The sequence below is a fragment of the Balaenoptera ricei genome, chromosome 19 (assembly GCF_028023285.1).
Source record: "Balaenoptera ricei isolate mBalRic1 chromosome 19, mBalRic1.hap2, whole genome shotgun sequence".
NCBI classification, from domain to species: domain Eukaryota; kingdom Metazoa; phylum Chordata; class Mammalia; order Artiodactyla; family Balaenopteridae; genus Balaenoptera; species Balaenoptera ricei.
The window spans coordinates 50,127,001-50,139,279 of record NC_082657.1 but is presented as its reverse complement, the minus strand read 5'-3'; the positions used below and the strand labels follow the sequence as shown (position 1 = coordinate 50,139,279).

The 12,279-nt window shown below is 45.4% G+C and overlaps 1 protein-coding gene across 21 annotated transcripts in view; it reads right to left on the bottom strand.

Moving 5' to 3' along the window:
* The window catches only part of HYDIN (HYDIN axonemal central pair apparatus protein), a 446,648-nt gene that overhangs the window by 80,146 nt on the left and 354,223 nt on the right, over positions 1 to 12,279 (bottom strand). For 20 of the 21 annotated variants that reach the window (XR_009499152.1, XR_009499153.1, XM_059905589.1 and 17 more), the window contains 4 exons: positions 8,332 to 8,469; positions 6,458 to 6,641; positions 4,084 to 4,225; positions 2,059 to 2,221 (listed from right to left, as the gene is read on the bottom strand). Coding sequence is in view for 18 of the 21 variants with exons in the window: in XM_059905589.1 (XP_059761572.1) it covers positions 2,059 to 2,221; positions 4,084 to 4,225; positions 6,458 to 6,641; positions 8,332 to 8,469 (627 nt within the window). In the remaining 3 variants the exon portion in view is untranslated. Of the gene's footprint in view, positions 1 to 2,058; positions 2,222 to 4,083; positions 4,226 to 6,457; positions 6,642 to 8,331; positions 8,470 to 12,279 lie in introns of those variants that run through there. The other variant, XR_009499154.1, reaches the window with a different exon arrangement.

The following is a 12,279-nucleotide window of genomic DNA, read 5'->3' as shown; positions in this document are numbered from 1 at the left end:
GATCCTCTCTTCGGGAGAGGCCAGAGCGTAGAGGTCCAATCCCGGCCGCACCGCTTGCTCGCTGTGGGATCTGGGGTGAGCAATTCACATCTCTGTCCTATTTGTATAATGTTGATAGTAATATTAATAAGTACCCCAGAGGACTACTGAAGATTAAATGTGTGAATACATGTAAAAAGCTTATAATAGCGTCAATCCCAATTCCTCCCACCCCACCCCTTTCCCCCTTGGTATCCATACATTTGTTCTCTATGCCAGTGTCTCTATTTCTGCTTGGTAAATAAGGTCATCTGTACCATTTTTCTAAATTCACATATATATGTTAATATATGATATTTGTTTTTCTCTTTTTGACTTACTTCACTCTGTATGACTCTCTCTAATTGACACATATACACTATTGATACTATGTATAAAATAGACAACTGATGGGAACATACGGTATAGCACTGGGAACTCTACTTATGCACTGTGGTGTCCTAAATGGGATGGAAATCCCAAAGGGAGGGGACATATGTATATGCATGGCTGATTCGTTTTGCTGTGCAGTAGAAGCTAACACAACATTGTAAAGCAACTATACGCCAGTAAAAATAATTTTAAAAAAGCTTATAATAGTGTCTGCCACAGAGTAAAGGATCTCTTAATGTCAAGTTATTAAAATTATACAGGTTATGTATATAATCAGTATTGTTGGGAACAGATGAGGGTTTAGAATCTGGCTGCACTCCAGCCTTTTAAACAAACCTGTATTTATATAATGAAGCTGGCATAGAGAAACCAACCTTATTCTCTTTCTTACTGCCCTTTTAAACCTGCTTTGTGGGCTCTGATTTTCTCTCCTCCAATGAACTCCTCTGGGAGGCTTCACAGGCTTTCGGGTCATTCTTTGATGACATGAAGTCCAGTTCAGTCTAACGATCCCTGTCTGCAGGACAGCCCAGTGACAGCTCTGTTCCTGCCTAAGTTCAGGCTTGGAGGCAGCGGCCCAGGTTGGCTATTCCCCTCACCGCACTGCATCAGCTCCTCCTCCACTTGTCCCTCTCTACAGCCTGGAGAGAACCGTTGGCAAGGCTGCCTGCCGGCGGGGGTGGCTCACCTTAGTTGTGTAGGGAGGGGAGGGGCTTGGCGCCTACTGTATTATTCCCCATCTGTAGGTCACTGCCAAGACACCGAGAGTTCTGTTTGGATATCCTGTTCTAAGCAGAAGTGGATTTTGCGTGGACGAATAGGCCTGCTGAGGGGAGGACTTGTACCTGGAAGGTGGCAGGAGTCTGAACTCCAGGCCTGCTTGTTTTGGTGCTGAAGTTCTGTGCACTCAGACCCTGCTCCTTCCTGAGCTCTACCTGATGGGGATCCCTGGACACTGAGTCCTTTGCCCTTATGTCTACCTCCTGGGACCAGTCTGCACCTCGTCTGGGAGTCTGGCTTTAGTTTCACCCTCAGAACTCCCGGTGCTGGAACGGCCGCTGTGCACACCAGCTAGCCACACCCCTCGGCCACCAGCGCCATCCTGGGCATAGCTCTGGCTGTTCTGCCCTTCCCGTATCACGGAGGGCAGAGACGTGACAGCTGAGCTTGGCAGGCTGATAAACACAAGGACAGCTTATGCTGGAGCATCTCCCTTGACTGTTGTCAAGGATCAGCCCTTGGTTGAACACACTGACTTGGTGGCTCACTGGAGGCAACTCTTTCCTACTAGCCTATTTAGCACCATCCAGGGGACTGCAGGGGACAGTGGAAAGAGCCAGGTCTGTGCTCACGCACAACCGGTATGGCTTTATCCTGTTCAACCTCAGATGGGGTTCATGTCTATGAACCTCCGAGGAAGAGCAGGATGCAAAAGGGCAGGAATATGTGAAGCATAAGACAGCACTGGACACAAAGCCAGTGATCAACGAATGTTGGTCCCTCTCCTCCTACCTTCTACACCACCACAACATCTACACAGTCTTGGGTCAGTTTTTTGGAGGGGAAATGTGCAGGGCTGACTGGCCGGCTGCAGTGGTGGACCACTCTGTGCCTGCCTTTTGCTAAGGGACGAGTGAGGGTTGCTACCTGCCGACTTGGTATCTGAGATTTCTTCATGGGCGGCTCCTCCTTTACGGGTCCCTGCTTTGGCTTTTTGTTCCTCCGTTTTAGCTCATCTTCTTCCTTCTGCCGCTCAAGCTCCTGCTGTAGCTTCTTTTCCTGCATCTCCTTTGCCAGTCTCTCCAGCTCCCTTCATCAAGCCAGGCAGAGAAAACAGAGTTCAGAGGCTCTCCTGCCCGAGCCCCTCCCCTGCCTGGGATCACTTGGTGGGAGAACATGGGGCAGAGCTTTCTCGGGCATAAAAAGAAGGAACAAAGAAAGCTGGGTATACAGGAAGGAAGGAAGAAGGAAGGGAGGGAAGAGAAGGAAAGAAGGAAAGAAAGGAGGAAAGGATGGCTCACATCTATCTTTGAATGGTCATTCAGCAAAACTGATAATTGAAGCTCAACTAAGAGGAATTCTCAACTAATCTGTATTTCTATTCCAAACTCTTTTCATAGGAGAGTGAGGCAAGGGCTGGAAATAAGCTTGATGTTAGCACTTTTAAAAAGCAGCTTTCAAAGATCGTTCTGATAGCAGTACAGATGAGGCCCAGCTTCCTTCCTACACTCATGTCGTAGGTTTAGATAAGAAGAAATGGTGTTTTTAAGAGCAGTCCCCACCCTGGCTAGCTCGGAGCCATGGTGCTGGAGCTGAAAGCCACATTCCTCTCTTTCCTTCTCTTTCTTTCCTTTCCAGCTATGGATTCAAACGTGTTTGCCCTGCTGCTAATGGCAGAGAGGGCACCAAGCCTGGGCACCAAGTACAAACAAGAGTGGAAGGGATAGCATTTCTGAAGATATGAAATCCATCTATGTTCATCTTTGGGAATCCCTAGTTGTTCCCGGCTGCTGTGGCTCTCTGTCCACTGAAGCTGACTCATCATGATTTCATGACTTAGTGTGTGTGTGTGTGTGTGTGTGATACAAACAAGTCACTGCTGACCTTGGAGGATCAGATTTGCATTTCCTAAGTCCACTGTGAGATGAACGCCTGAAAGTAATGACCTGGATGAGAAAGAAAAGCGACTCCTTTGAAATCCCAAAGCTGGGATTTTCATACCTCTGGAGGACTGGGCATGTTTACAGTAGACCATGCAGGAGAAGAGATGAGGGTATATGTACTGCATACTGCAGAGGACATAAAAGCTCTTTTGGGGCCAGTGGGAGGAGTCTGGAGGTGGAGGGAGAGGACAGAAGGGGGTTAAATTGTAGGCAAGCATCTTGGTCTTCCCCCTCCAATGTTTGGAATCCTAGGGAGGGGTAGGAAATAGACGCCCCCTCCCTTGGCATGTTTGAAGATCTGAGGGCAGAAGGGACATATTTCTCGCTGCCCACCTGTATCTGAGATGACCTGAGATAGTGGCCTAAGTCTCTTGGGTGGTGTGGAGGGGATCCAGTCATTCCCGTGTGGCCCCCAGGGACAGGCACAGAAGGTGGCTGAGAGGACTGGCTTGGGAGCCTGCCCAGGGTCTCTGGTGAACTGCCCAGGCTGAGGATCAAGGGACAGAGGCGGTGAGACCTCAGGGAATGGACAGCACCACCAAAGGCCAAGATGGTAGCCAGGGAAGGAGGAGAAATGGCTGAGTTATGCGGGGGCAACCACCATACCCATGTCACAAGAATGTCCCCTGAGTCACCAGCTGTGGACACCTGAGCACAGAAGTTGATGAGCCACAGTTGTCACGGGGAGCCAGCAGGAGCCCCAGGACAGCACAGGGGCCAGAAGCCCCTCCCCTCATCACATTACATAACCTTTCCCTGAGTCCCAGCTGTCCCCAAGAAAGAAGGAAGGAGAGGAGAATGAAGACCTGGCAAGGCTGCAGCAACCAGCACCCTGGATGTGCAAGGTATGTGTTTCTGCTCTCAGCAGTTCGTCCTCCCGGGTCTCCTGTGGCCATTGCTCCCCGGCTCCTCCACCCCCGATGACCATGGTCTCTGGGATGGGCCGTGCACCTCACGGAAGTTGCTCCCCGGGGCTGCGCTTCCGTTCTGACAAGCCCCTGACACTGACCTTCTCTTCCTCTCCCGGAGGGCCTGCTGAACCTCTCGATTGAACACTATTTTCTCCTCCTCTGTCAAGGCATCATATTCTTCCTCATCCATGTTTTGCAGACGCTCCTTCTCTCTCTGAAGCGCTTCCCTGCGTATGTGCTCTGTCAGGGGAACAAACAGGAAGGTGGGGAAAACTCACTCAGCAGCTTTGGCTGCAGGGTTCCCCTGTGGTTTAGCTCTCAGCCTAAACAGGCTGCGGAGGGTGTGTGACACTGAGAGGTGGCTGGTGCCACAGGCGGCATTCTTAATCGCTGGTGGGGTTTCCTGCATTCACACAGTTCCCGAATTGGTTTCCATCTGTGGCAGGCTGAATAGAGGCCCCAAAGTGGTCCCCGTCCTAATACCCAGAACCTGTGAATATGCTACCTTACAGGGCAGAAAGGACTCTGCAGATGTGATTAAATTAAGGACCTTGAGTTGGGGAGATTATCCTGGATTATCTGAGTGGGCCCAGTATAATCAAAGAGGTCCACTACAGGGAGGCAGGAGGGTCAGGCCCAAAGAAGATGTGACGATGAAGCAGAGGGAGAGACAGAGATGTGACAATGGAGGCAGGGGTCAGAGAGCTGTGAGGCAGGGACCACGAGCCTAGAAATACAGGTGGCCTCTAGAAGCTGGAAAAGGCAAGGGAAAGGATTCTCCCCTAGAGCCTCCAAAGGAACGTGGCTCTACTGACACCTCAATTTTAGGACTTCTGACCTCCAGAACTGTAAGATAATAAATCTGTGTAAAGTCACCAAGTCTGAGGTAATTTGTTATAGGAGCAAAGTAACATACCACCCACTGACTTTACCTATTATTAGCATATGCCACCAAAGTGCTCAGGGCGAAACAACCATTTGCAGACCAAGGGGGACCGCCTTCCACACCCTACATGTCCTGAAGTGTGGTTCACACTTGGCACGAAGGCACTCAGCTTCTTCTGCACCTTCACCGGCACCACATTCTCACCTGACATTTCTGTAAGGTTGAGCTTTGGGCTCGGAGATCTACATCCTGAGTTCTTTCTCTGACACTTACCGAGGGCTAGTAATGGATCAGAATAATAATTCCTCCTTCATAGGGCTGTTGTGGAGATCACATAAGCAATCGTGTAAGGCACCTAGCCCAGCGCCTGGCACATTCATAAATGTTCAATAAAAATTAGATTTTAATATAATAATATTGCTACTGTACGTTGCCTCAGGATTTTTAAAAATGATTCAGGGAATAGGAGCCCATATGGCAACAGTGAAAAACTAAAACTTCAATCTACAGATGATTGAGAAAATGAAAAGAGATACTTTTTTCCAAAAGTGGATCACTGAGGGGAAATGAGCTTTCTGGAAAACTAGGAATCTAGACGTTGAAATACTGCTGAGAGATGCCTGGTCATTCTTTCTCATTTTTCTCTGCATGAGAATAAAAGGAGGCAGTCTTTGAGTTCTGTTTAAGAACTAAGAGAGCTCAGTGTTTGCAAATGTTTCCTTAAATGGAAAAGCATTATGATTGGTGTAGATCGTTCTAGAAGAGAGAAGTAAGGCTGAGTGAGGAAGGGCAGTGATGTGGCCAGCTGGGTCTGCTTCTGACTAAACTGGGAACTTAAGCTAACATTACTTTCTTTGTGTGTGTGTATGTATTTTTCAATCGTTGAAAATTTTTTCCAGGCCACTGATGTAATGACAAAAAAGAAAAGGGTTCAGAGTTACACAGACCTTACTGATTTGCGATGTGACCTTACACAAGACTTTGGATACCTCTGAGCCTCATTTTCCTCATCTGTAGAATCGGGGCAGTAATCTTCATAGGGTTGTTGTGAGGATTAAATGACCCAAAGTGTCATTTAAAGACATTTACAGTGTACACCATGTCTGCTGCAGTGCCTGGTACACAGTAGACTAAAATGTAGAAATTGTTTCATAAAGTGATCAGCACCTCTGGTCTTACAGGAAATGCACAGTTGACTTAAACAAAACCGACAAGCTAATGCGTCAACTGAGTCAGGATGGGACCTGTGATCGGGTTGCCTCAGATAGGCTGTAATTACAGAGAAGATGAAGGGATGCAGTGTGATGTCGGGGGAAAGAGGAAGGTGCCTGCAGTCAGAAGATCTGGGTTCATCCTTCCTTCTATAATCTCTCAACAGGTCACTTGTGTCTCAGTTTGCTCACATGCAAAGTAGAAATAAGAACTCCCAGCCACCTTCCAGGGCAGAGGTGGGGTGCCAATGAGATGGCAAATGTAATAGTTTCATGTAAGCCACGGCATGGAAGCACTGTAAAAAGCCTAGAGCTCTGTTTAAAGGAAAGACCTGTAGGGCTTGGGACGGACAGCCTAGGAGGGTATGGGCTTGCCTTCTTGCTCCTTTTTGGCTTTCTCCTGGGCCTTCATGGCTGCATAATCTTGGGCCACGTTGATGACATAGATATGCTCCCGGGTGCCAATGGCCTTCAGCAGGCAGAGGAGAGCAGCAGCCGCATTCCGAGCAAAGAGCGTCTCCAGGCTGTCAAACACCACTCCTCGGTAGCAGTCACTCAGCTGAAACCAGAGAGCAAAGACAGTTACTGTGGCCACAAGATCATCTGTTCTCTAAGGAGAAAAGTTGCTTGTTCTTTTGTTGGTGCTTTTACTGGTGCTGCAATTGGTTCTGCAGACCTACTGGGTCCGGATGAAAATCCCATTCAACTGCCCTTCCACCTGCTAGATTCCAGGGGCTGTAATTAAATAAGAGAGAAAAATAAAAACATTTTAGCAGTCGTGAAAGATCTTCACCATACATATTTGTAGAGTAAAGGATTTATTCTGTCTCTATAGAGATAAAGAAAACTAAATGTTAAAGCGAGGGTCTGGGAAGATCCATGAAGTACAGGGAAGGAAGATGCAAAGGAAAGGTGTCCCCATGCAGCAAGGGCAGCTGTAGCAGATGGGCCATTTGTATCTTCCTTAGTGGTATTCCTGCCTTGGAGTGTAATGGTTTTGATAACGTTAACTATTGTAGAACAGCCTTGGCTGTGCTGCAGTGTTACTTAAAGTGTAGTGCACAGACTCGCCACCACTGGCTAGGAACTGATTCCTACCAGTTTTTGACAAGACAAGAATCTTGTGTCAGAAAATCAACTACTACAATCAGTAAATACACTATTTAGTTTAGCTGCTGTTTTTTTTGCCTTGTAGGAAGACTTTGTCAATAAAGGAAGCAGTGCAAGCTCCGTATCTCATCAGAGGCCAGTACTTTGAGTAGCACAGCTCTCCTGGCTTATTTTGGGCTTTACCAATGATTCTCAGCCTTTATTTGGGTGCATGAAACACCTGCACACTTACTAGACCACTTAGCTCAAATCACCTGAGAGCAACAGTACCTTTAATGCAGTAGCGAGTTCAAACCTTAACACGAATCATTTCTGGTGATGACATTCCTCCTCTTCCGGGAACGTCAAGTCTAATTTTGTTATATTTAAATGCACAATTAATAGTGGGGCCCATTTTTGAAAACCAAAGCAAACACAGAACTCTAGGACACGGTGAACAATTTAGTTCTCTGTAAACCATAAGCAGCAAACCCTCCCAAATCCTGCGGATCTAGTTTTCTTTTGAGTGTACACCACTTATGAAAAATCAAAACAAAAAGAAACAGTTATTGTGTTTCTGATTTTAAGAGCAATATATCATTATAAAATAATTCGGAAATGTATGAAGATTAAAAACCTATAATCTTGCTATTCAAAGATAACCACAGTTAACATGTACTTTAAGTGTTTTTACTATGTGTATGATATACATTTGTAAATATTTTTAGAGAAATATAATTGTGCTTTACATACTATTTCATAATCTGCTTTTTTCAGTTAATAACATATTGAAAACTTACCTTTACCACAATTAACATAGCTCCAAATTCTAACTTTTCATGGCTCCACGTTATAATTTTTAACATACCACTGTAGGGCTGTACCATGAGTCTGTCTTTGTGTGTGTGTGTGTTTTGAAGGCGCTACCTTCTGCCCACTGGTCCTTTAAGGTGAGTGGCTTCAGGCAGCAGACTGAGCCAGGGTCAGAGACTGACACGGGCTGTGTCAAAAGGACAAAAGAGGGTGAAGAAACCCATCTTTCCTCTCCAAGACCCCTGGGTTCTGAGCTGCTGTGGGTGGGTGATGGCTGAGAATCTCAGCTCACAGCATGGGGACGATGTGTGAGCCCTGCATCTCTGTGCAGGTGGGTGTGGACGTACCTGAATACGCTCGGCCAGGATCTGAGTGAAGAGCTCCTCAGGGAGCACGCAGCTCAGAAGCCCGGTATCACCTCCAATACTGGCGCTGACGCTGAGCCGGCGCTGCGTGGGTCCCGAGGGGAGAGGGCTGGAGGAAATCTGTTCAGAAAAAGAAGGATCAGGAGTTAGGACCCAGCTTGGTGTTCCAACAACTCGTACACTTACGAGTCATGTTACCTCGGGAAAATCATCTAATCTCTCTGGGTCTCATTTCCTCATCTGTAAAATGGGGATTGCATTGTAAAATGGAAGACTCCTATCTCACTTAAAGAACTTCTGCAACCGTCAAGCAGGAACACTGTGGAAGGTGCTTTGTATGTGTACCGAACAGCAAACATTTGTTCATGCATTCAACAAATATTTATTGAACACTTTGGATGCACCAGGGACCCCTCTAGTACCAGGGATACAACCACAAACAAGGCTGGCAGTGTTGCTGCCCACGTGGTCCTTGTGTTCAAATGGGGGGTGGGAGACAGAAAAGGAGCACATGAATATACAAATCACTGATATAATATCAGATAGTGATGAGTGCAAGGAAGAAAACAATCTCTTAAGGGAATAAAGAACCATGACAGGGTTTAACAGTGGCTATTTAGAGACCAGATCCTGAGAGACGGGTCTTTCTGAAAGGGAACAGCAAGGTCCCTCATCATGAGTGTGCTGTGGGTGTGTGGGAAGCACACAGGAGCCCAGGGCGACTGCAGCTGAGTGAGCAATGGGGAAGATGGTCAGGCTTAAAGTCGAAGATACAGTCAGGCCAGAACATGCAGGGCTTGTAGGATGGTAAGGAATTTGGATTTTATTTCAAGTATTATGGGAAGTTGTTGGCATGTTTGAGGCAGATAAATCATCCTGTTTTTCTTTTTAAAAGACCACTCTACCTGCACAAAGTAACAAGAGTGAAGCAGGAAGATTAGTTAGCTAGATATCTCTGTGGTCAAGGCAGCAGATGATGGCGGCAGGGACGAGGACAGTCATGGTGGAAGTGGCTGATACAGGGTATATTCTGGAAGTAGAGCCAATAGGATTCGGGATGGGATATGAAAGAAAGAGAGGCATCAAGCATGACTCCTTGAGTTTTGACCTGAGTAAGCTGGAAAGTGGTGAAGTTATTTATTAAGACAGGAAAGACTGAAGGAAGAACATTTGCCTTCTCTTGTTTTGTTTTTTTTGGGGGAAAGTAAGTGTCAATTTTTGGACATATAAATTTTGAGACATCTTGAAGCCATTCAGTAGAGATATTTAATGTGAGTTTGGATATATGAACCTGAGCGTGGGGAGAAATTAGGGCTGGAGATAGAAATTTAAGAGTCATAAGGATACTGAAAATATATTTAAGAAATGAAGTGGATGAGATCATCTATAAAGAAAAGAGTAGATAACTTAGTCCTAGCCTACTCTGAAAACCTAGGAATCTGGAGGAGATGGAGAAACTGGAGGAGTGGAGGGAGTCATTAATGAGGTAGACGGGAAAGTAGAAGCGTATGGTGTTCTGAAATCCAAGTAAAGAGAGCGTTTCCAGGAGGAGGGGGTTATCAGCTGCCAAAGAGGTCACGTGAGATGAGGACAGAAAACTGGCCACTGGATTGGACAAGATGAATGCCAATGACCTTGAGAAGAGTAGCCAGTGGAGTGGTGAGGACAAAGGCTCACTGGAATAGGTGGAAGAGAGAATGGTGGAGAGGACAAGGAGGCAATCATCCAGCAACCCTTTGGAGGAATAGCTATGGAGAGGAGCTGAGAGATGAGGTAATACCTGTAGGGGGATCTGGGGCTGTGGGAAAGTATTTTAAAGATGGGAGGTAATACAGCACGCATAGACGATGATAGGAAGGATTCAACAGACGGGAGAAAAAACAAATGAGACGGGACACAACTGCAGGGATTTAGCCCTTGAATGAGAGAGAAGGGGTGGAGTCCAGTGCCCATGTGCAGGGGTAGGCTTTGGATGAGAGCAGGGGCAGTTACTCAGGTGCAGGGAAGGCATAGCACCAGGTTAGAATGAAGGTTGGCTGGTAGGCTTGGTGGTGGGAGGATAAGGTGGTTGTCTTCTGGTTGCTGCTGTGCACTCCATGAGGTCAGAAGAGAGATCAGTAGCTGAGAATGAGAAAGAGGCAAGTGTCTTAGAGGTTTGGAGAGTGGAAATGGCAATAAAACAGCTATCTTGAAGAGATGGATGGCAAATGTACTAGGGCAGATCTGAGGGTCCACTTGAGATTTGTGGTCTTAAATTTATTTAATTATTTAATTTTTAAATTTAATTTATTTTTTTATACAGCAGGTTCTTATTAGTCATCAATTTTATACACATCAGTGTATACATGTCAATCCCAATCGCCCAATTCAGCACACCACCACCACCACCCCCTGCCACTTTCCACCCTTGGTGTCCATACGTTTGTTCTCTACATCTGTGTCTCAATTTCTGCCCTGCAAACCGGTTCATCTGTACCATTTTCTAGGTTCCACATACATGCGTTAATATACGATATTTGTTTTTCTCTTTCTGACTTACTTCACTCAGTATGACAGTCTCTAGATCCATCCACGTCTCAACAAATGACCCAATTTCGTTCCTTTTTATGGCTGAGTAATATTCCATTGTATATATGTACCACTTCTTCTTTATCCATTCGTCTGTCGATGGGCATTCAGGTTGCTTCCATGACCTGGCTATTGTAAATAGTGCTGCAATGAACACTGGGGTGCATGTGTCTTTTTGAATTATGGTTTTCTCTGGGTATATGCCCAGTAGTGGGATTGCTGGATCATATGGTAATTCTATTTTTAGTTTTTTAAGGAACCTCCATACTGTTCTCCATAGTGGCTGTATCAATTTACATTGCCACCAACAGGGCAAGAGGGTTCCCTTTTCTCCACACCCTCTCCAGCATTTGTTGTTTGTAGATTTTCTGATGATGCCCATTCTAACTGGTGTGAGGTGATACCTCATTGTAGTTTTGATTTGCATTTCTCTAATAATTAGTGATGTTGAGCAGCTTTTCATGTGCCTCTTGGCCATCTGTATATCTTCTTTGGAGAAATGTCTATTTAGGTCTTCTGCTCATTTTTGGATTGGTTTGTTTGTTTTATTAATATTGAGCTGCATAAGCTGTTTATATATTTTGGAGATTAATCCTTTGTCCGTTGATTCGTTTCCAAATATTTTCTCCCATTCTGAGGGTTGTCTTTTCGTTTTGTTTATGGTTTCCTTTGCTGTGCAAAAGCTCTGAAGTTTCATTAGGTCCCATTTGTTTATTTTTGTTTTTATTTCCATTACTCTAGGAGGTGGATCAAAAAAGATCTTGCTGTGATTTATGTCAAAGAGTGTTCTTCCTATGTTTTCCTCTAAGACTTTTATAGTGTCCAGTCTTACATTTAGGTCTCTAATCCATTTTTGAGTTTATTTTTGTGTATGGTGTTAGGGAGTGTTCTAATTTCATTCTTTTCCATGTAGCTGTCCAGTTTTCCCAGCACCACTTATTGAAGAGACTGTCTTTTCTCCATTGTATATCCTTGCCTCCTTTGTCATTCATTAGTTGACCATAGGTGCATGGGTTTATCTCTGGGCTTTCTGTCTTGTTCCATTGATCTGTGTTTCTGTTTTTGTGCCAGTACCATATTGTCTTGATTACTGTAGCTTTGTAGTATAGTCTGAAGTCAGGGAGTCTGATTCCTCCAGCTCCGTTTTTTTCCCTCAAGACTGCTTTGGCTATTCAGGGTCTCTTGAGTCTCCATACAGATTTTAAGATTTTTTGTTCTAATTCTGAAAATAATGCCATTGGTAATTTGATAGGGATTGCATTGAATCTGTAGATTGCTTTGGGTAGTATAGTCATTTTCACAATATTGATTCTTCCAATTCAAGAACATGCTACATCTCTCCATCTGTTGGTATCATCTTTA